We start from the raw sequence: 16,783 nt of genomic DNA, 5'->3' as shown, positions 1-16,783 counted from the left end.
ACAGTGGAGGAGACGGAAATGTTAACAAATAGGTGAAGTAAAATGTGGTGACTGCTATAAATAAAGATATGGGAGTAATGGGGAAAGAATGACTCATTCTGGAGGAGGAGGAAAAGACTTCAAGAGGAAGGTGTGAATTCATTAGCTGTCAAATGAAACAGGGTTTCAGTGGGTCTATGCTAAAACCTTTTCCAAAGCCTCAGCGGCCTTAAATTCCAGGACCAGGAGGGTTGGGCTCTCAGCCCCCTCCTCTCGGTGAATGGAGAGAATTGATCTAAATGGTTAAGTACCAGATCCTTTATTTTTAAAACAGGGATGATAATTATGCCCACCTTATGGGGTTGGTTGTTGTGACTAATGATTGAAATAATCCTTGTAAAGTTTGGAGGATGCTAGCAATACTTACTCAGTTTTCACCCCTCTGAGTTTCTATCCTGCCGTCTCTCCTCACTTGACCACCTCCATCCTCCCTGCCATCCTCCTCAATCATTCTGCTGCTGTGATACTGTATGAACAGGTGTGGAGAAGGGCTGCCTCATGCCACTAAGAAAGTACAGGATGCCTGGTGGGGTAATCTCTATTCTTGCCGATGAGAAACAGACACACAGAATAAGACAGAGAAAGAAATTGGGCAGAATTTCTTTAAAATGCCTACAGATGGGCAGATACTTTAAAAAAAAAACTTTGATATGCAGTCCTATAGGCCGGCAGACAAATGGACAGAGAAACAGGCATTCGGGCAGATAGACAGGCAAACAACGTGCCATCTTTGTGAGGTTCTCCAGCGCTGTAAGTTGTTTTCCACATGTGGCTGATGGGGGTTAATCTGTGATTATTGTGATTCTCTTTCCAGCTGAGTGTGGGAATTCAGTCACGGGCACTCAGGGTACATTGCTGTCCCCCAACTTTCCTGTGAACTACAATAACAACCATGAATGCATCTACTCCATCCAGACCCAGCCGGGGAAGGGCATTCAGCTGAAAGCCAGGACATTTGAACTGTCTGAAGGAGATGTGCTCAAGGTAAAACTGATAGATTTCATAGAGGATGTGAGTTACGGTATACAAAAGTGTGCTCAGCACCTACTTGTTTCTCTCTGTGTGAATGACCCAAGCTTTCTTCTTCCCTCCTGAGTTCCAGGATATTGTCCTCACTTGTCTGGGAGAAAGTGAGAACCCAAAACAGAACGGTCCGTGAAGGTCTAAGAATGTGACTTTAGAGTTTGCTTAGGACTTGACTGTTCTCAAATACATAGGTGGTAGAGTACGGGTTGACTGCATGATAAATAATAATAATAATAATAATAATAATAATAATAATAATAAATTCAGTTGGAGTGGCCATTGGGTCAGGTTTTTCATCGTGACTCTGACCATCATGCTGGATAGTGAAGAGCTCATAGATTGTGCATGTGTGCGTGTGTATGTGCATGTGCATTTGTGTAGATGTGTGTTTGTGGATGTAGATCCTTCATATATACATTTCCACGTGTGTGTGAATCTGAGTCTGTGTTTGCTTGGTTCAAGGGACCAGTGTTTGTGCAGACTTGTCTCAGTGTATTTTGTGCATGTGCATCTGGGTATGTCTTGAGGATATGTTTCTGTAGACTAGCAGGGCTGTTTCAGCAGCTCAGTATGCCATGGTGCTGGCCCATGTGTGGCAACAGGGTTAAAGAAAGTGGATTTAAAGAAGTGACGGTGCTTGATTATGGATTGTTATGACACTGAGCGCACATACAATCTGTATTTCTTTGTGTGTATGTGATTAATGTGTATCTCCAGTAATGTATGGTGTGTGAGTATGTGTGTAATCAAAGCATGGACTCTGGAGAATTTGTCAAAGAGCTGCCTTATTAAAATGGATTATAAGGAAAACCTCACACAGAGTTGTCCATTTTCATCCAATGCCAAGAAACTTTTTTAGCTTATCCTAATACAGTTTTATTCCCCATAGCCAGAGAAGTCTTGACATTAGAAACAATCAGAGGTCACTACTCTGAAAAATCCAAAGAGCAACCATTAAGTGATCCCCATCCCTTAGGATTCTCTCTGGATATGATGAATGTACTGTGCTTTTTAAGCAGAGATGATATTCTTGACTCATTCTCTAGGGCGTGTGTTTGCTGGGGTACGTGAGTGGGTGTGGGTGTGGGTGTGCACATGCATTTGGAGGGTGTTTCTCACTCTAAACTGATTATCCTTGAACCCATGAGGTGACCAGTTGGGACCGGGTATGCCTGAAATAAAATATGTGAAGCAGCCCAGGGGGATCAGGGCCCAGTCACTGGCTTCTTTTTTTTTTTTTTTTTTTTTTTAATTTTTTTTAACATTTATTTATTTTTGAGAGACAGAGAGAGACAACATGAGCAAGGGAGGGGCAGAGAGAGAGGGAGACACAGAATCCAAAGCAGGCTCCAGGCTCCGAGCTATCAGCACAGAGCCCAATGCAGGGCTTGAACCCACAAACTATGAGATCATGACCTGAGCTGAAATCGGATGCTTAACTGACCAAGCCACCCAGGCGCCCCCACCCCAGTCACTGGCTTCTTAAGCTCTACTTTGCAACCTCTGAGCTCCCCAGACAGAAAAACGGTGCATCTCCTTTTAAGTGAGCAATATACAAGACTTTATAATTTCCAAGGGCCATGTCTTCAGGCATCCCCCAGACCTCACCTCTCTCCATCCATTTGTTCATCATCAACACCAGATCGTCAGAGGATATAACCGGGGTCAGCAAGGCCAAGGTGATTTCTTCTCTTCAGAGCTGCAGATGGAATTGGTGAAATGCAGAGCCCTTCTTGCATGAAGGTCATTGCCAACCCTGCAGTGACAAGAATTCTGGAGACATAATTTTCAGGTTTTAAAGGGAATATAGCAGCAGTTCTGTGCGTGTGGCCTGATAGGATCAGCAGAAGGACTCCTTGGCTGCCAGAGGTCACATGGAGTGTGGCGGCTACCTGAGCCTCTTCACCAGGGTGGTCTAAATTCAAAGAAGCACCTAAGACATGGTCAACAGGTGTGCACACCCAATTACCCGGTCCATGTGGTGTCTTAGGATCAGGTGAGCAGCTCAAATGAGAGAAGAGAGACTTTTTGAGGCACTCAGGGTAAGAAGGGAGAGACACAGGCCATAAAACCCAGGTCAGAGGTCAGGGAGGACTTGTATAGGATGCAGGACCCCAGGTAGTCCTGCAGGGTTGTGGAGAGAGGAGGATGAATTACTGTTTTATTGGGGGATGTTCCCAGTCTTCAGACTTTGTCTTAGAGCCATCTGCCCAGATGGTCCTGCCACCCAGCCTTCTAATAGTGGGCTCCGCCTTCTTGCCGATGACCTTCTTCCTGCTGTGCCCAGGCCTCCTGAGTGTCCCCCTCAGAAGGCTGGGCTATGGCTCTGACATGGCACAAAGGCCACTCATGGGACCCTGTGCCCCCCATAACTCCTATAGAATGGAACCTGGGGAAGGGAGGGCAAGGCACCAAGGGAGATGGGATGGCTTCGTGTCATCCCTTCCTGCTCTAACTCTTTTCCTCAGATCCTGGTCCTCCTGAGGGAGAACCTGGGACATGAACAGGTACAAAACTGTTTCAGAACTAAAAGAAACCCACAGTTTGGTTTCCCAAATAGTCTCCAGAATGGCCGTGCACCCGTGTCAGCCGTAGCGGCACTGCTGTGCCAGCCTGTGACTCTGGTCGTCCTCGACAGGAACGTGTGCAGGAGGAGCCCAGAATACCAGTCAGCTCCAAGAACACCTTGTCCTTGCTGTGCTGGAACTCACCCATCTGCCGGAACACTGGCAAATTCCTCACCCTGAGGCCTTGCCTTTCCCTGCAAAGAAATCCCGGTGCACACCAAGGAACTCCTGACCTGTCACCTCCTCCACACCTTATTTATTGCCCAAGATACAATATATCATACATCTGATCAACCTTCCAATCTTTCCATATAGTCTTGTAATCCTGACCCATGGAGTGACTCTTGACTTGCATTTGTGACCCCTGATCTGTGTCTTACCTTTAATTACCGAAAATCCCTTAAACCACGCCCCTATACATACTTCAGCTTGTCTCCCCTAATTACCCGATTCCTTTTATTTTGGCCCCCATCAAAATTTTGATCTGACCTCAGTAAGATAGGAAGGGCCTCTAAATTGCAATGGTATGGAAAGATACCGTCCAGCTGAAGATGGCAAATGAAACACATGTGTATATATGTATATGAAACCATCCTGCACAGGTCCCCACTGAAATGACTAAAAGGATACAAATGCAGGGGAAAGTGCCCTCACCCATGGAAATTAGGCAAGGGCACATTTCACATATAGCTTAAAAGAATTTTCGCCAAATGGAATATCCATAAAAGAACCCACGTTGAGAAAGGGCCTAATCAAAGTATGCTTCATGTACCTGAAGTGAATCCTGCCCATGGACTCAGTGCCAAAACCCTTAAGGAAATCACATCTAAGCCCACCTAAGTCAGAGCAGCAGAGCCTGGAGCCAAGGACATGCCATGTACTGTTGGCCTGGACCAGATCTCAATACCACTAGCTCTTCCAGAAGTGTGCTAGGTGTGAGAGACCACACAGAGCCATGATTCCCTCTCAGCAGGACGCGCTGGGCTTGACTTGGCTTCTGTCAGCAAGTCAGATAAAGTAGGGCAATGCCTAACAAAAGTGGTCAGGCTCATCAGAAAAGAGGCTGCCACAATCACACATGCATACTTTAGCACCAGGAGCAGGAGAACGCCTGCTATGCCCTTTTCTCGCTAATTCCTCCGTTCCCCTTTAGACACCACTGGGCATTTCCATTCTCCTATTTTATTCTCCCTCTGTGATGGTGTGCTAACAAGAAAATTAACGGGATATGTATAAATATTCCAGCGATCAGAAGAAGGGGACCGGTCTGAAGAGTGTGAGCTAATTGCCCCTCTGTAAGCAACAAAGAAGTAAAACTTTAAAAGCTCCTAATTTGTATTCTTAACAGGATTTGAGAGAATATCATATTTATGACACAAAAATAGGCAATAATGAAAACTGAGCAATCCAAGATGAGGAAAGATTAAATCGAGATGAAAAACAGGATCACCCAATTAAAAAATGGAATGGAGGCCAGGAACAAAAATGGTAAAGCACAGAAAAATGAAATCAGTTTGCTATAAATTTAAGAATTTCTCTCAAGTCTCATAAGGAAATTTAAAAGAGGATTCTTTTATGTTAATAAAATGTACAATCAATCCACAGTAAAACTTTATGTGCCAAATAACATAGCACGAATAAATTAAATAAAAACTGCTAGAAAGGTAAAAAACAAAAATAAAGTTAAAGTCAGGGTGGAAGATTTTAATATATCTCTGTTAGTCTCTGACACATCACCTAGATTAAAAATAAATAAGGATCTAGGTAGCTTGGATAATATAACAATAAGTCCAAAGAAAGTAGGAGAGAGAGACTTCTTAAAGTCAAAAATGACAGAATAAATACAGCTAAAAATACAGGAGCAATTGTCAGCAAAACCAACTGGTTCCTTGAAAAATAACTAATAAGAGACACAAACCTTGCAGGACTGATCAAAGAATAAAGAAGCCACAGGTACAGAATTTTAGGAACAGAAAAAGGAACACAGTCACAGATGAGGTAGAGATTATGAAACAATCAGAAAATATTTAGGAACAACCCTAAGCTAAGAAATCTCAAAGCTCAGGTAAAATGGGAAATATTGACAGATAAAAAGTACTAATATCAAGAAAAAATAAGGGTGCCTGGGTGTCTCAGCTGGTTAAGCCTCTGACTCTTGATTTTGGCTCAGGTTATGATCTCACGGTTTGTGAGTTCTTCATGAGTTCGAGCCCCACCTCAGCCTCTGCACTTGTGTGGAGGTTGCTTGGGATTCTCTCTCTCCGTCTCCCCATCTGCCCCTCCCCTGCTGTCACGCTCTCAAAATAAATAAATAAACTTAAAAAAGAAAAAATAAAAATCTGAATAAACCAATAATTACTTAAAAAACTGGATCCTCGGGCACCTGGGTGGCTCAATCAGTTAAGTGTCCGACTTCGGCTAAGGTCATGATCTCACAGTTCATGGGTTCGAGCCCCGCATTGGGCTCTGTGCTGACAGTTCAGAGCCTGGAGCCTGCTTCGGATTCTATCTCCATCTCTCTCTGTCCCTCCCTGCCCCCATGCACTGTCTGTCTGTCTGTCTCTCTCTATTCCTCTCTCTCAAATATAAATAAAACATTAAAAAGAATAAAACTGGATCCTGCCCATATCCTGTCTCACAGGCCCCAGGCGTAGACTATTTTGCAGGTAAACCGACAAAAGTTCAAGGAGTAACTAATCCTGCAATAATCAGACTGACTCAGAAAAGAGAAAAATTAGCATCCATATCCTAATTCATTTTATTTAAATGAGCCAAGTAGAAATATTGATAGCAAACTGAGTGAGGGCCATAGAAGAACAAACTATTGGACTAGTCACTTATCATAGATCTAAACACCCTACATACATACAATGTCATATTGAATCTAGCTGTGTCTGAAAGCAAAAATGACCAAGTGGGATTGATTCCAGGAATGTGAGGATGTGTCAATATTAGAAAAGCTCATGATATTATGTACTAGACAAACCCTATGAAATTGCTGTCTTCGTAGGTCAAAACCAGTCACATATTGGCAACTTCATGTGATTCAACCTAATATCCTAAACAGATTAGAAGGCAAAAGTATGTGATCCTGCCAGTCACCTCAAAACATCACATGATGAAATTCAGTATTCATTCATGATTCTTAAAAAATACCTCAAAACTATGAAGAAAACTTTATTAATCTGATAAAAAGTTCCTACCGACACCTATGGCAAACATTTTTCTTAATGACAAAGCTTCCTAAGGATTTCCAGTGAAGTCAGGAGCAAGACATGAGCTCTGTTATCACCACTAGTATTCAACATTTTGCTACAGATCGAAACCACTACAATCAGATCAGAGAAAGAACAAAGAAACTATAAAAATTAGAAAAGAATATATAAAATTATCCTCTTCTATTTAGAAAATATGAAAGACTCAATGGATAAAACATCAGAACCAATAAGACAATTGAGCAAAGTGGCTGAAAACATAAACTAAACTAAACATAAACTAAAATATAATCAGAAAAAAAAAAGAGCTCATTCCTAATGGAAGCAAAAACTACAGAACACCTAGGAATAAGTCTAAAAGATGTGCATCACCTTTACTGAGAAAATTATAAAACTTTATTTGGAAGGACATACAATTGAAATAAATGCAAGGAGGTTTCACACTCATGGATGAACAAAGGATATGGACAAGCAATTCACATAAGAGGAAAGTGGAATTATGGGTAAACACATGAAAAGATCCTCACCCTCAGGGATAATCAAAGACATACAAATTGAAATAAGATAGCGTTTCACACCCATCAAATTGGAAAAAATTAGAATGCCTGAAAATACCAAGTGTTGGCGAAGATACAAAGCAATGAAAGCTGTCACACGATGTCAGAGGGATTAAATTTGTATTACTCTTTGGAGAGCAATCTGGCAATATCTAACAAAGCTGAAAATGTGCCTTCCCAGCAACCAGCATCTCCATTCTAGGCGTATGCCCTAGAGAAACTTGAGCACGTGTGCAGGCAGACATACAGTAGTGTCCCTAGGAGTGTCCACATTGTTTGTAACTGTATGTACAAAGCTGCCCACGTAGTGTGGTTATGTTTAAGCCAGCCATCTTGCTGAGTTGTCATATTAGATGTAATGGTATGGGTCTAATATTAAGTGGTACATTTTAATTATCTGCAATTTTTATTTGCCAATTATACCACAACAAAGGTGAAGAAAATAAAAACATCTACTCGAGAAAGAAAAGGGAAAGGTTAGGTATAGTGGATGTGTATGGGTTCTCTCTGATTACTCGGAGACAAATCCATCACCTGTATATGGTGATGAACTGGACCATCAAAGCATTCTTATAAACAAACAATATTCTGTTAGAGAATAAATGTATACAAAGGCCCAGATGTATCCCAATTGTAATAAAAAGTATAAAAACACCCAAAAATAAGTACAGAATTTTACTGAGAGACATACAAAACAACTTGATTAAATGAAGCCAGATGTCATGTATATGGATAGGAAGATTCAATATCATATGGATGGACTTTTTATCTTATTAATCCATACATTTTATTTTAATCAGTCAGAATTACACACGTTGGGGAGTTTTGGAGGATGGAGCCGGAGGTCTTTTTTTTTTTTTTTTTTTTTTTTAAGAAAGCTCATCTTGAGTTTATCGAGAAGAATAAACATGGGAGAATACTTTTTTAAGTTAAAAAAAGACAAGAGAGGACTTGCCCTACTAAATATTTGAGTATTTTATAAAGCTATGGTAACTGAAACAGTATGGGTCATGAACAGGAAAAGACAAATAGGTAGCATAGTAGAAATAGAAGAGAATAGAAAGTTGACAGACAAAGCCAAATTTATACAACAGTCTATGTGACAAGGGTAGATTTAAAATTGGTGGTGGATGTAATATTTATAGTGTTGGGTTAAATGGCTTATCAACCAAGGAGAAAAAGTAGAATCTTACCTCCTATTTTATGCCAAAATAAATTCCAGGTGGATTTGAGGACAAGAGTACTAGAAGAAAACATTGGTTTATTTATTTATCATACATTTATTGAATGCCTCTCCCATGCCAGGCCACACATTCCAGACAATGATGTGTGAATAAGGATAGTATGGGTTGGTTTAATTGTATGATAGAAAGTCCTACAGTTATTTAAATGCTGTTGGGGAAAAATATGTAATGATTCAAAAGATATGTACATTATATTAAGTGGAAGAGTAGGTTACCATATAGTATCTATAGTTTGATCTTGTTTTTATTGAAAATTAAGGAAATAAGTATATATAAGGAAAGGCATGCATAGAACAAAGCATAGAAAGATCATCTCCAAAATGTTGTGAGTGTTGAGAGTTATCTTCTGTGTGTTCTTCTGTTTTATAAGTTTTCTGCAATGAATATTTTATCATAATGACACATTATGAACATTTTTGTCCTTAATGAGTTAGAATGAATTATGCTTAGAAATTAAGGAAATAATCCTGTTCCCATTACACTTTTATTAATTAACAACAATTTCTTAATATCATCATATATCCAGTGAATATTCAAGTTTCCAATTATCTCATAAATGTCCTAATATTTTTTCTTAATTTACAGTTTATTTGAATCAGGACCCAAATAAGGCCCAGACATTGGATTGGTTGTCTCATATGGTTTTTAATCAATGGGTTTCTGCCTCCATCTTTTTTTTTTCCTCCATCCCTTGTAATTTATTTGTTGAGGAGGTCAGGTAATTTTTCCAGTGGGACTTTTCATATTCTAGGTTTGCTGAACATATTCCTAGGGTATCATTTCATATATTCCTGCATCCTCTGTACTTCCTATAAGTTAGAAATTGGATCCAGTGACTTGATGTGACTCAGGTTTGATTTTTTTTTTTTTTTTAGCAAAATGACTCCATAAGTAAGTAGTGGTGTTCATGATATCTGCTTGTTTCTGTTACTGTGATGTTAGCAAGTATTGACGATCAATGCCTTGATCAATTAATTCCAGTATGTTTTAGTGGGTAAAAATATTTTTAACAGCTTGGGTGCTGCAGTGAGCACTGGTGAACTGGTGTCATCTCTATGTCTGTTGGAACTCCAGAATTCTCTCAATCTATCAGTGGTGCTGTACAAGGAATCTGGAAACAGACTTGAGGCTCCCAGGGGCCTAAACAAATCTCTGTAATATACAGCACTGTTCGCTTAAAGGATGGCTTCTTTTAGAAAGCTTTGCTTCATAAATAGTAGAATGGAAATATTGTTCCAATTTGCTGGCAGCTGGCACCACATCCGGTGCCAGGCGCAAATATTCATCACCCACCCATAGATCCCATCTTTGATATTTACCAAAGCACTAGGGGGGGTCCTTCACTCAATCACAACTTCTGTTGTTATTTGTACAATTATCTGGAAAGGAGCAGCAACCTCAGAACCTGGGGAGCCAGTTCATTATTCTGATGACTGTTGTCTTTGCTGGTGCTCAGAAGTTCAGGGGACAGATGGGAGTGAGGGAAGCCAGATGCCTGCGCGATTCCACCCATGGCAAGCCCAGCAGGCCCTCGCTGGAGCCCTCATTTTAGGAGGGAAGGGGCAGAGGCTGAGCTTGGGGAAAGGAAAGGCACCGTGACACACTGGTCATTTTAATTCCATGCTGCTGCATCCCAGGGGCCATGTCTAGAAGAGTAGTCAAGACAGGCCACTGCCACGGTGGGGTGGGGTCAGGCGGGAGGACTGCTATCTCATCTGGAAGGACAGGATTATTTAGCAATGCAGAGACGTCGGGTGCTTCCAGTGTGCCTGTGTGCAGAAACAGATGGCTTGGGCCTTCAGGCAGCCCCCTCCTTGCCTCCCCAGGCTGCTGAAGAGTAAGCTGGTGCCATATGGGGTTTGGAGGGACAAAGCAGAGCTCCACTGGAAAGGTTAGAACAGCTACCGGTTCCTACAGACCAGATTCGCACTGAGATGGGCTGGGCACAGAACTGGCACCTAGGAGAGACAAGAGGGGCTGATCACTCACCCTGTTACTGGCTCACCGTGCCGTCTACCTTGCATCTGATGCCTCACTGCCCCTCTAACGGACATCGTTGGTGCTAAACTCTGGGAATATAGGCTGTGGGATGAGAATCTGTTGTTCAAAATAAGGCCATGCTGACATCAGGTCGGGGTCTCTCCTACATCCAGGTCTATGATGGCAACAACAAGTCTGCCCGTTTGCTGGGGGTGTTCAGCCGTTCTGAGATGATGGGGGTGACTTTGAACAGCACGTCTAGTAGTCTGTGGCTTGACTTCATCACCGATGCCGAGAACACCAGCAAGGGCTTTGAGCTGCAATTCTCCAGTAAGTCTCTGTTGCATCAGAGTGGACGATGAAATCAGGCTTTCCCTAGTTCCGCAGATGGGGAGGTCTGTCTCTGGGGCATCACCATCATTTTGCAGGTTTGGTTTTCTCTGGCGCACGCTTAGCGGACTGTTTCCTCTAAGACATTGTGCCTGTGCTTTGAGTAAGCTGCCCCTTGGCATACAGCTCTAAGGTTTAACTCCGTGGTTAACTGAGGGTCACAGCATACCTGTTACTGACTAATACTTGAAAAATATGAACGCCAAGGCTTTTAACTAAAGCAACCAAACCAAGCCTTTCCTAATTGTGGCATTTATAAAATAAGGTTCAGCTGCAGCCAGATGTAAAAAGTGTGAATGTTAATGTACAATTATGTTATTTTTCACTACTCCCTAAAGAGTTGAATCTTGCTTCTTTCCCTTTTGCATGATTTTTGCTTTGTCTTTTACTCCAGAGTGTCAAAGACAGAAAGCCCCCAGGTTTGTATGCAGGCCTGTAGTACTTGGGATTACATCCCCACACTTTGGCTTCACAGCCATCGTATTAATTTATTTGAGCTCCTGGACCTTCCCAGTAGATACAAAGAAATGTGCTTTTAGGGATTATTTTAAAATCCAATGATTATCCATTAGCTGATAATGGATGAACACAAAGTGATAGATCTGTCCATACAATGGAATGTTATTTAACTGTTACAAAGGAATAAAGCACTGGTCCATGCTACACCATGGATGAGCCTTGAAAACCAAGTGAAAGCAGCCAGTCACAGAAGGCTGCATGTTGTATGGACTGTTTATATGAACTGTCCAGAACAGGCAAATCCATAGAGATGGAAAGGAAATCGATGGTTGCCGAGGACTAAGAAAGTTGGGGGGCAGAAATATGGACAGGGCTCCTCCAGAAGCGATGAAAACTCCACAAGTGGATTGTGATGAGAGTTACACAACCCTGAGTATATACTAAAAGACTGAACACTTCAGATGGGCGAATGTTCAGTATGTGAATTATATCTCAATAAAGTTGCTAGGAAAAAAAAAAAAACAAAACTCAGTGAGTCCACTCAAGATTCCTCTCGCCTGGGCTTTAGGCCATCTGGCATAGGGGTCTATGCCTGTTACAGCAGGTACATCAGTGGAAGAGAATTAAATAGAGTCACATGCGAATTCCATCTCTGTCATCTGAGAATGTGTGACTTTGGCACCACTTATTGAACCAGGTCATGTTCTCAGTTGTAAAATGCAGATACTTATACCTCCCTGTAAGACTCCTGTGGGTAACAAATGAGAGCTAACACAAGTAAATTGCCAAATAGTAGGCTCTTTGTAGAAACGCTCTGCGTAAGCCTTCTCTAGCCTCTCTCAATAAAGCGTATTTAAGCAGGACATAATTGAACTTTGAAATATGCATTTGAAGGGAAGTTTCCATATTACACTATCCCATCAGAATGTCTCAGTGAGCAAGATGGAAAGAGCAGCCTTGCTAACAAAATGCTCTGGGGATCAAACAAAGGAAATAGGAAACCCAGACCTTATGTCTGAAAACTATTATAAAGGCTGTCCTGGGAGAAATAACTGAAACCATTCACGTGCGGGGGCAGGTGTAGCATCACCTCTGCTGAGCACAGCAGTGTGGTGGCCCCAGAGCAGTGAGACTGCCAGAGGCCAGAGGCACGTGCCTGGTGGCTTCCTTGAGGACGCAGGCTTCAAATTGAGGGAAGGAAGGGAATGTGGTTTCTGCCACGCCGGGTCTTGCTTACCCCATCTCTCCTCTCGTCGGCAGGTTTTGAACTCATCAAGTGTGAGGATCCAGGAACCCCTCAATTTGGCTACAAGGTTCATGATGGAGGCCATTTTGCAGGAAGCTCTGTGTCCTTCAGCTGTGACCCTGGATACAGCCTGCAGGGCAGTGAGGAGCTGCTGTGTCTGAGTGGGGAGCGCAGGACCTGGGACCGACCTCTCCCCACCTGTGTCGGTAGGAGGCCTCTTGCTCTTTAAGTGACTCCTCGGGTCCCCTCCCAACCCCATGCTCCCAGCTCTGGTCTCATGAAAGCTGTTCCGTCGGACCCCACACTCCAGCACTTTGGGACTGCCTAACTGGACTGAATCCTCCTGTTCACGGGAGTCCTCGCTTACCCTGCCCCCACTTCTCTGTTCCCTCACTTTCACACCTCATTACACCCGTTGCAGCAGCTCAGTCAGGCGGGTGGCAAGCAACCATTGTCACACATTTAGCCAAGTGGGACCACAGCCAAGCCATGCCCTCAGAATTGTAATACTGGCAACAGAGGAAAGTTGGGAGAGTCAGTTAAGAAGAGGTGGAGCTTTTGCCGGGGTTCCCAGGGTTCTTGCAACACTCAGACTCAAACGAGTCTCTGACTCACTCTGGGCCTCAGTTTCCCCATAGGCAAAATGGGGTTTATGCTCCCTTTCCTGGAGAAAGTTGGAAGAAAGAGTAAGAAAATGAGCTAGCACCTACCTCATTCTTGAGGAAGAATATAATGATGAACCAGCACTTTCTTAAGCCTCTGGTGCTTCCAGAATGTCAGCAGAGGCTCCCTCTAAGCTTTCTTCATGTGTCATAAGATGAGAGCAGTCTGGTCCAGGGCAGAAGTATGAAGTAGGCAGAACCTATCGTTCGGTCCATCTGGCCTTTTCATTTCTCACCACCTACCTCACTGCACCTGTTCTCCTCCCTGCTGAACAAGATTCCCACCCCACTGCTTTGTCCTCCTTCCCCACCCCCAAACACCGGGCCTCTCCCCCATCCCCTTCCCCTTGTGCCACAACCTCGGCATGTCTGTGCAGTGCTGGTCAATCCTATAAGAACAAGACATCCACTGGGAAAACACTTCAGTCCGTACCAAGAGCCACACACCAGAATTGGTGCAGCTATATGTTTGGGTATGTGCAGAGGCAGAGAAGTAAACAAAGAAAGAATAAAGTATTTTTCCCTACCCTTGGGAAGCCCATAGCCTAGCAAGGCAAATAGACACATAAACAGATAATTATAATACAAGATAAGCACTGTGCAAAGAGTTAGGGCAAAGTGTTGAGGAGATACAAGGAAGTTTTGCACAGACTCAAAAGGATGGGTAAGAATTCACCAGCAGGAGGAGGGTGGGGTGAGGATTGGGCTTCTGGCCTAGAATGTGTGAGTGCTGAGGGTTTCAACCAGCGTGGTGGACAACGGTAATGGCCAATATTTTTCCCCTAGACAGCTTCATTTTAACAGGATTTCAGCACTGTTGTACAACAGAGGGTCTAAAAGAGAAGATGTTAAGCCTGACAGTGGACAGACCAGCATGGCGACCTCTAAATAGCCTCTCCCTTGCCCTCTAAGGTTGACCCAGTCTGCAGTCACGCCCCATCCCTTTCTCCCTGCATCCTGTTTTTGTCCCCTTCTTTCCTTCATGTGCCAGGTCCTATGCTGGGCACTAGGAACTCTGAGGAGGGCAGATCCCTGGCCAGCGAGGGGGGGACATATGCATAAATGGATGACAGTATGATGCCACAGGCAAGCTAGAGCAGGCGAAATGCAAAAGGAGATGATTCACGTTACAAGACAGTTGCTTTGCAGAAAGGATTCACTGTAAGGTTCTTTTGAATATCAGATGTGCTGGTTGGGCTGAACTTAGTGGATCCACTCAAGCAGTGCTGGGAAGAGTACTTAAACTTTGAATCTCGGAGGTTTTCCCCATGGAGACTCCCTCAGGCCCCACACAAAGGAGTGAGGCTATGTATTTGGGGTTGTGGGTGTATATGTTTACACACGTCTTGTTGTGGTGGACTTTATCACGGTCTAGCAGAAATGACCACTGTAGTTTAAGACATCACAGAGGCTTTCTTTGTCGATGAGTGGGTGCTACAGCCCACATGAGGCAGCCAAGGCTCTAAGGATGGGAAGAAGGGTGACAACCAGAAAGAGTAGAGTCTCATGGTCTTGTCAATGAATCTGCAGCATGCCGGCCTCTTGGCTCCTCCCAGATGTTGCGTCCGTGAGGAAGAGCCCCCACTGCTGCTGCCTCCAAACAGAGGAAGGGCTTCTCCATCTGGAATATGGAAGGAAGCTCTAGCCAAGGGCATGGATAAGGTCCTGCCACCTCTCCACTACCTCCCCCGTTTGTGGGGCCAGTCTTCCTCCCCACAGCTCACTGTCTGTCCTCTTGCCCACACCCACTCCCCAACAGGGCCCATTCAGCCCTGCGTCCTTCAAGCACTTCCCGTCCCAACAGCACATGGGGGGGGGCAGGGGGGTACTCACAGCAAGGCGCGTGCAAAGGATCCAGTCTCATGAGCAGGCTTACTGGCAGAGCGCCTCCTCCCTGACCATGCCATAGTGGCCCGAGTGAAGCCAAGGGGCCCATGAAATACTTAATGAAGATGAAGGCCAGTCTTCTATCTGCAACCTGGGTCCCATCTTCTCCTGTTTCTTCTAGGATTTTGCATAGTCACTCATTCCCTTTCCTAAAACACTCTTGCAATAATTCTCCTCTTCATTGTCACTCATGCTCCCTTGACTCCGACCCTTGTAGTAATTTTCCTGGAAAGCAGTAAGCGTCCTCATTCATTTGATCATCCATGGATCTCTCCATTCAGTAAACACTTACTAAAACATCTGTAACATGCCAGGCACTATAGCGGCACTGGATGCACAAATACAAGTAAGACAAGGTCCTTGCTGCCAAGGCGTTTGGTCTTGTGAAGGAGACAGATGTGACTGTAACATGGTTGTGATTTTAAAAAATCTGCTCCTGTTAAAATGGAGACACGAAGGAGGACAGTGGCAACTGTACCTGGGAGGGGACAGGTCACAAAGGTCCCCCGAGAAAGATGTTTTCACATTGTCAGTCCACATGAAGGCGTGAAGAAGCCTCATTGTCCTGGCTCCTAGTGTTCATGAGGCTTGGCTAGACCAAGGGGTGTTGGGAGGGGCCCAAGAAGCCAAAAAGAGCCCCTCTGGGGCTTGGACTTCATTCTGGGAAGGAAGGTTTGAAGCAAGCAGTGACCCAGTCAGTTTGCATTCTAGAAAGGTCCCTCAGGTGGCACTGCTGGGGGTGGGCAACTGTGCCACCCAGAAATGGCCAGAGCCTCGGCCAGGACTCTAGCAACAAGGCCGAGGGAGGTCCATGTGACAAACACCCCAGGGGTTCAGGGGCTGGGTCTCGGAGGCAGATCAGATGTGGGGAGGAGGAAGGCCAGAGGACCACCAGCTTCTGACCTGGGGGACTAGGTGCTCCAACGGGGAGTGTAGACCTGATCCCCTGAGTCCAGCTCCACCCTTCGTGGGCCAAAGACTGCCACCAGAGTATACTTCCTAGTGTGTAAAGTTCACTGGCATGTAAGGTGACTGGTTCTTCCCCCAGAGAGTCCCCAGCCTCATGCACGGCGTCCTTGGATGTCTGATGCTTGACCAGCTCTGCGGCCTTGTCTCCCCTGTTGTCCCCTGTCCCCTCAGCCTGCCACACCATGGCCCACCTCCACGACGTTTGCCCTTTCTCTTTTCCATCTGCAGCATCCTCTCCCTGATGTTCCTCCCCCTGCCCACTCCACCCCTGCTCCTCCTCATGACTCCTCCTGCCCCAAGCTAGGGGAAGTAGCCCCCTCTCCTCTGAGCTGTCATCTGCCACAAATGCACCTCTTTTGGGGCACACTGTGGCTGTCTCCTCCTCTAGACCATTGGCCCTTGGGACGCTTGTTTTCCTCTGTGCTCCTGGCACCCCATGCAGCCCCATTGCTGGCAAGGCACAGGTTCAAGTGTATGCATCATCGAGGAGGCTTTAAGGAGTTTGGCCGCAGAGTAAGCTGTCAGCCCTCCACCCAAGGACC

The 16,783-nt window shown here is 44.4% G+C and overlaps 1 protein-coding gene across 1 annotated transcript in view; it reads left to right on the top strand.

Annotated features, from left to right (window-relative positions):
- Nucleotides 1-16,783, top strand: part of CSMD2 (CUB and Sushi multiple domains 2) — a 607,194-nt gene that overhangs the window by 410,061 nt on the left and 180,350 nt on the right. Inside the window, exons 22-24 of the mRNA XM_030326876.2 lie at nucleotides 854-1,023; nucleotides 10,802-10,958; nucleotides 12,738-12,929. Coding sequence (XP_030182736.1) covers nucleotides 854-1,023; nucleotides 10,802-10,958; nucleotides 12,738-12,929 — 519 coding nt within the window. The remainder of the gene's footprint in view (nucleotides 1-853; nucleotides 1,024-10,801; nucleotides 10,959-12,737; nucleotides 12,930-16,783) is intronic.

Source organism: Lynx canadensis, chromosome C1, assembly GCF_007474595.2.
Source record: "Lynx canadensis isolate LIC74 chromosome C1, mLynCan4.pri.v2, whole genome shotgun sequence".
Classification (NCBI taxonomy): Eukaryota; Metazoa; Chordata; class Mammalia; order Carnivora; family Felidae; genus Lynx; species Lynx canadensis.
This window is presented reverse-complemented; position numbering and strand designations above follow the sequence as displayed.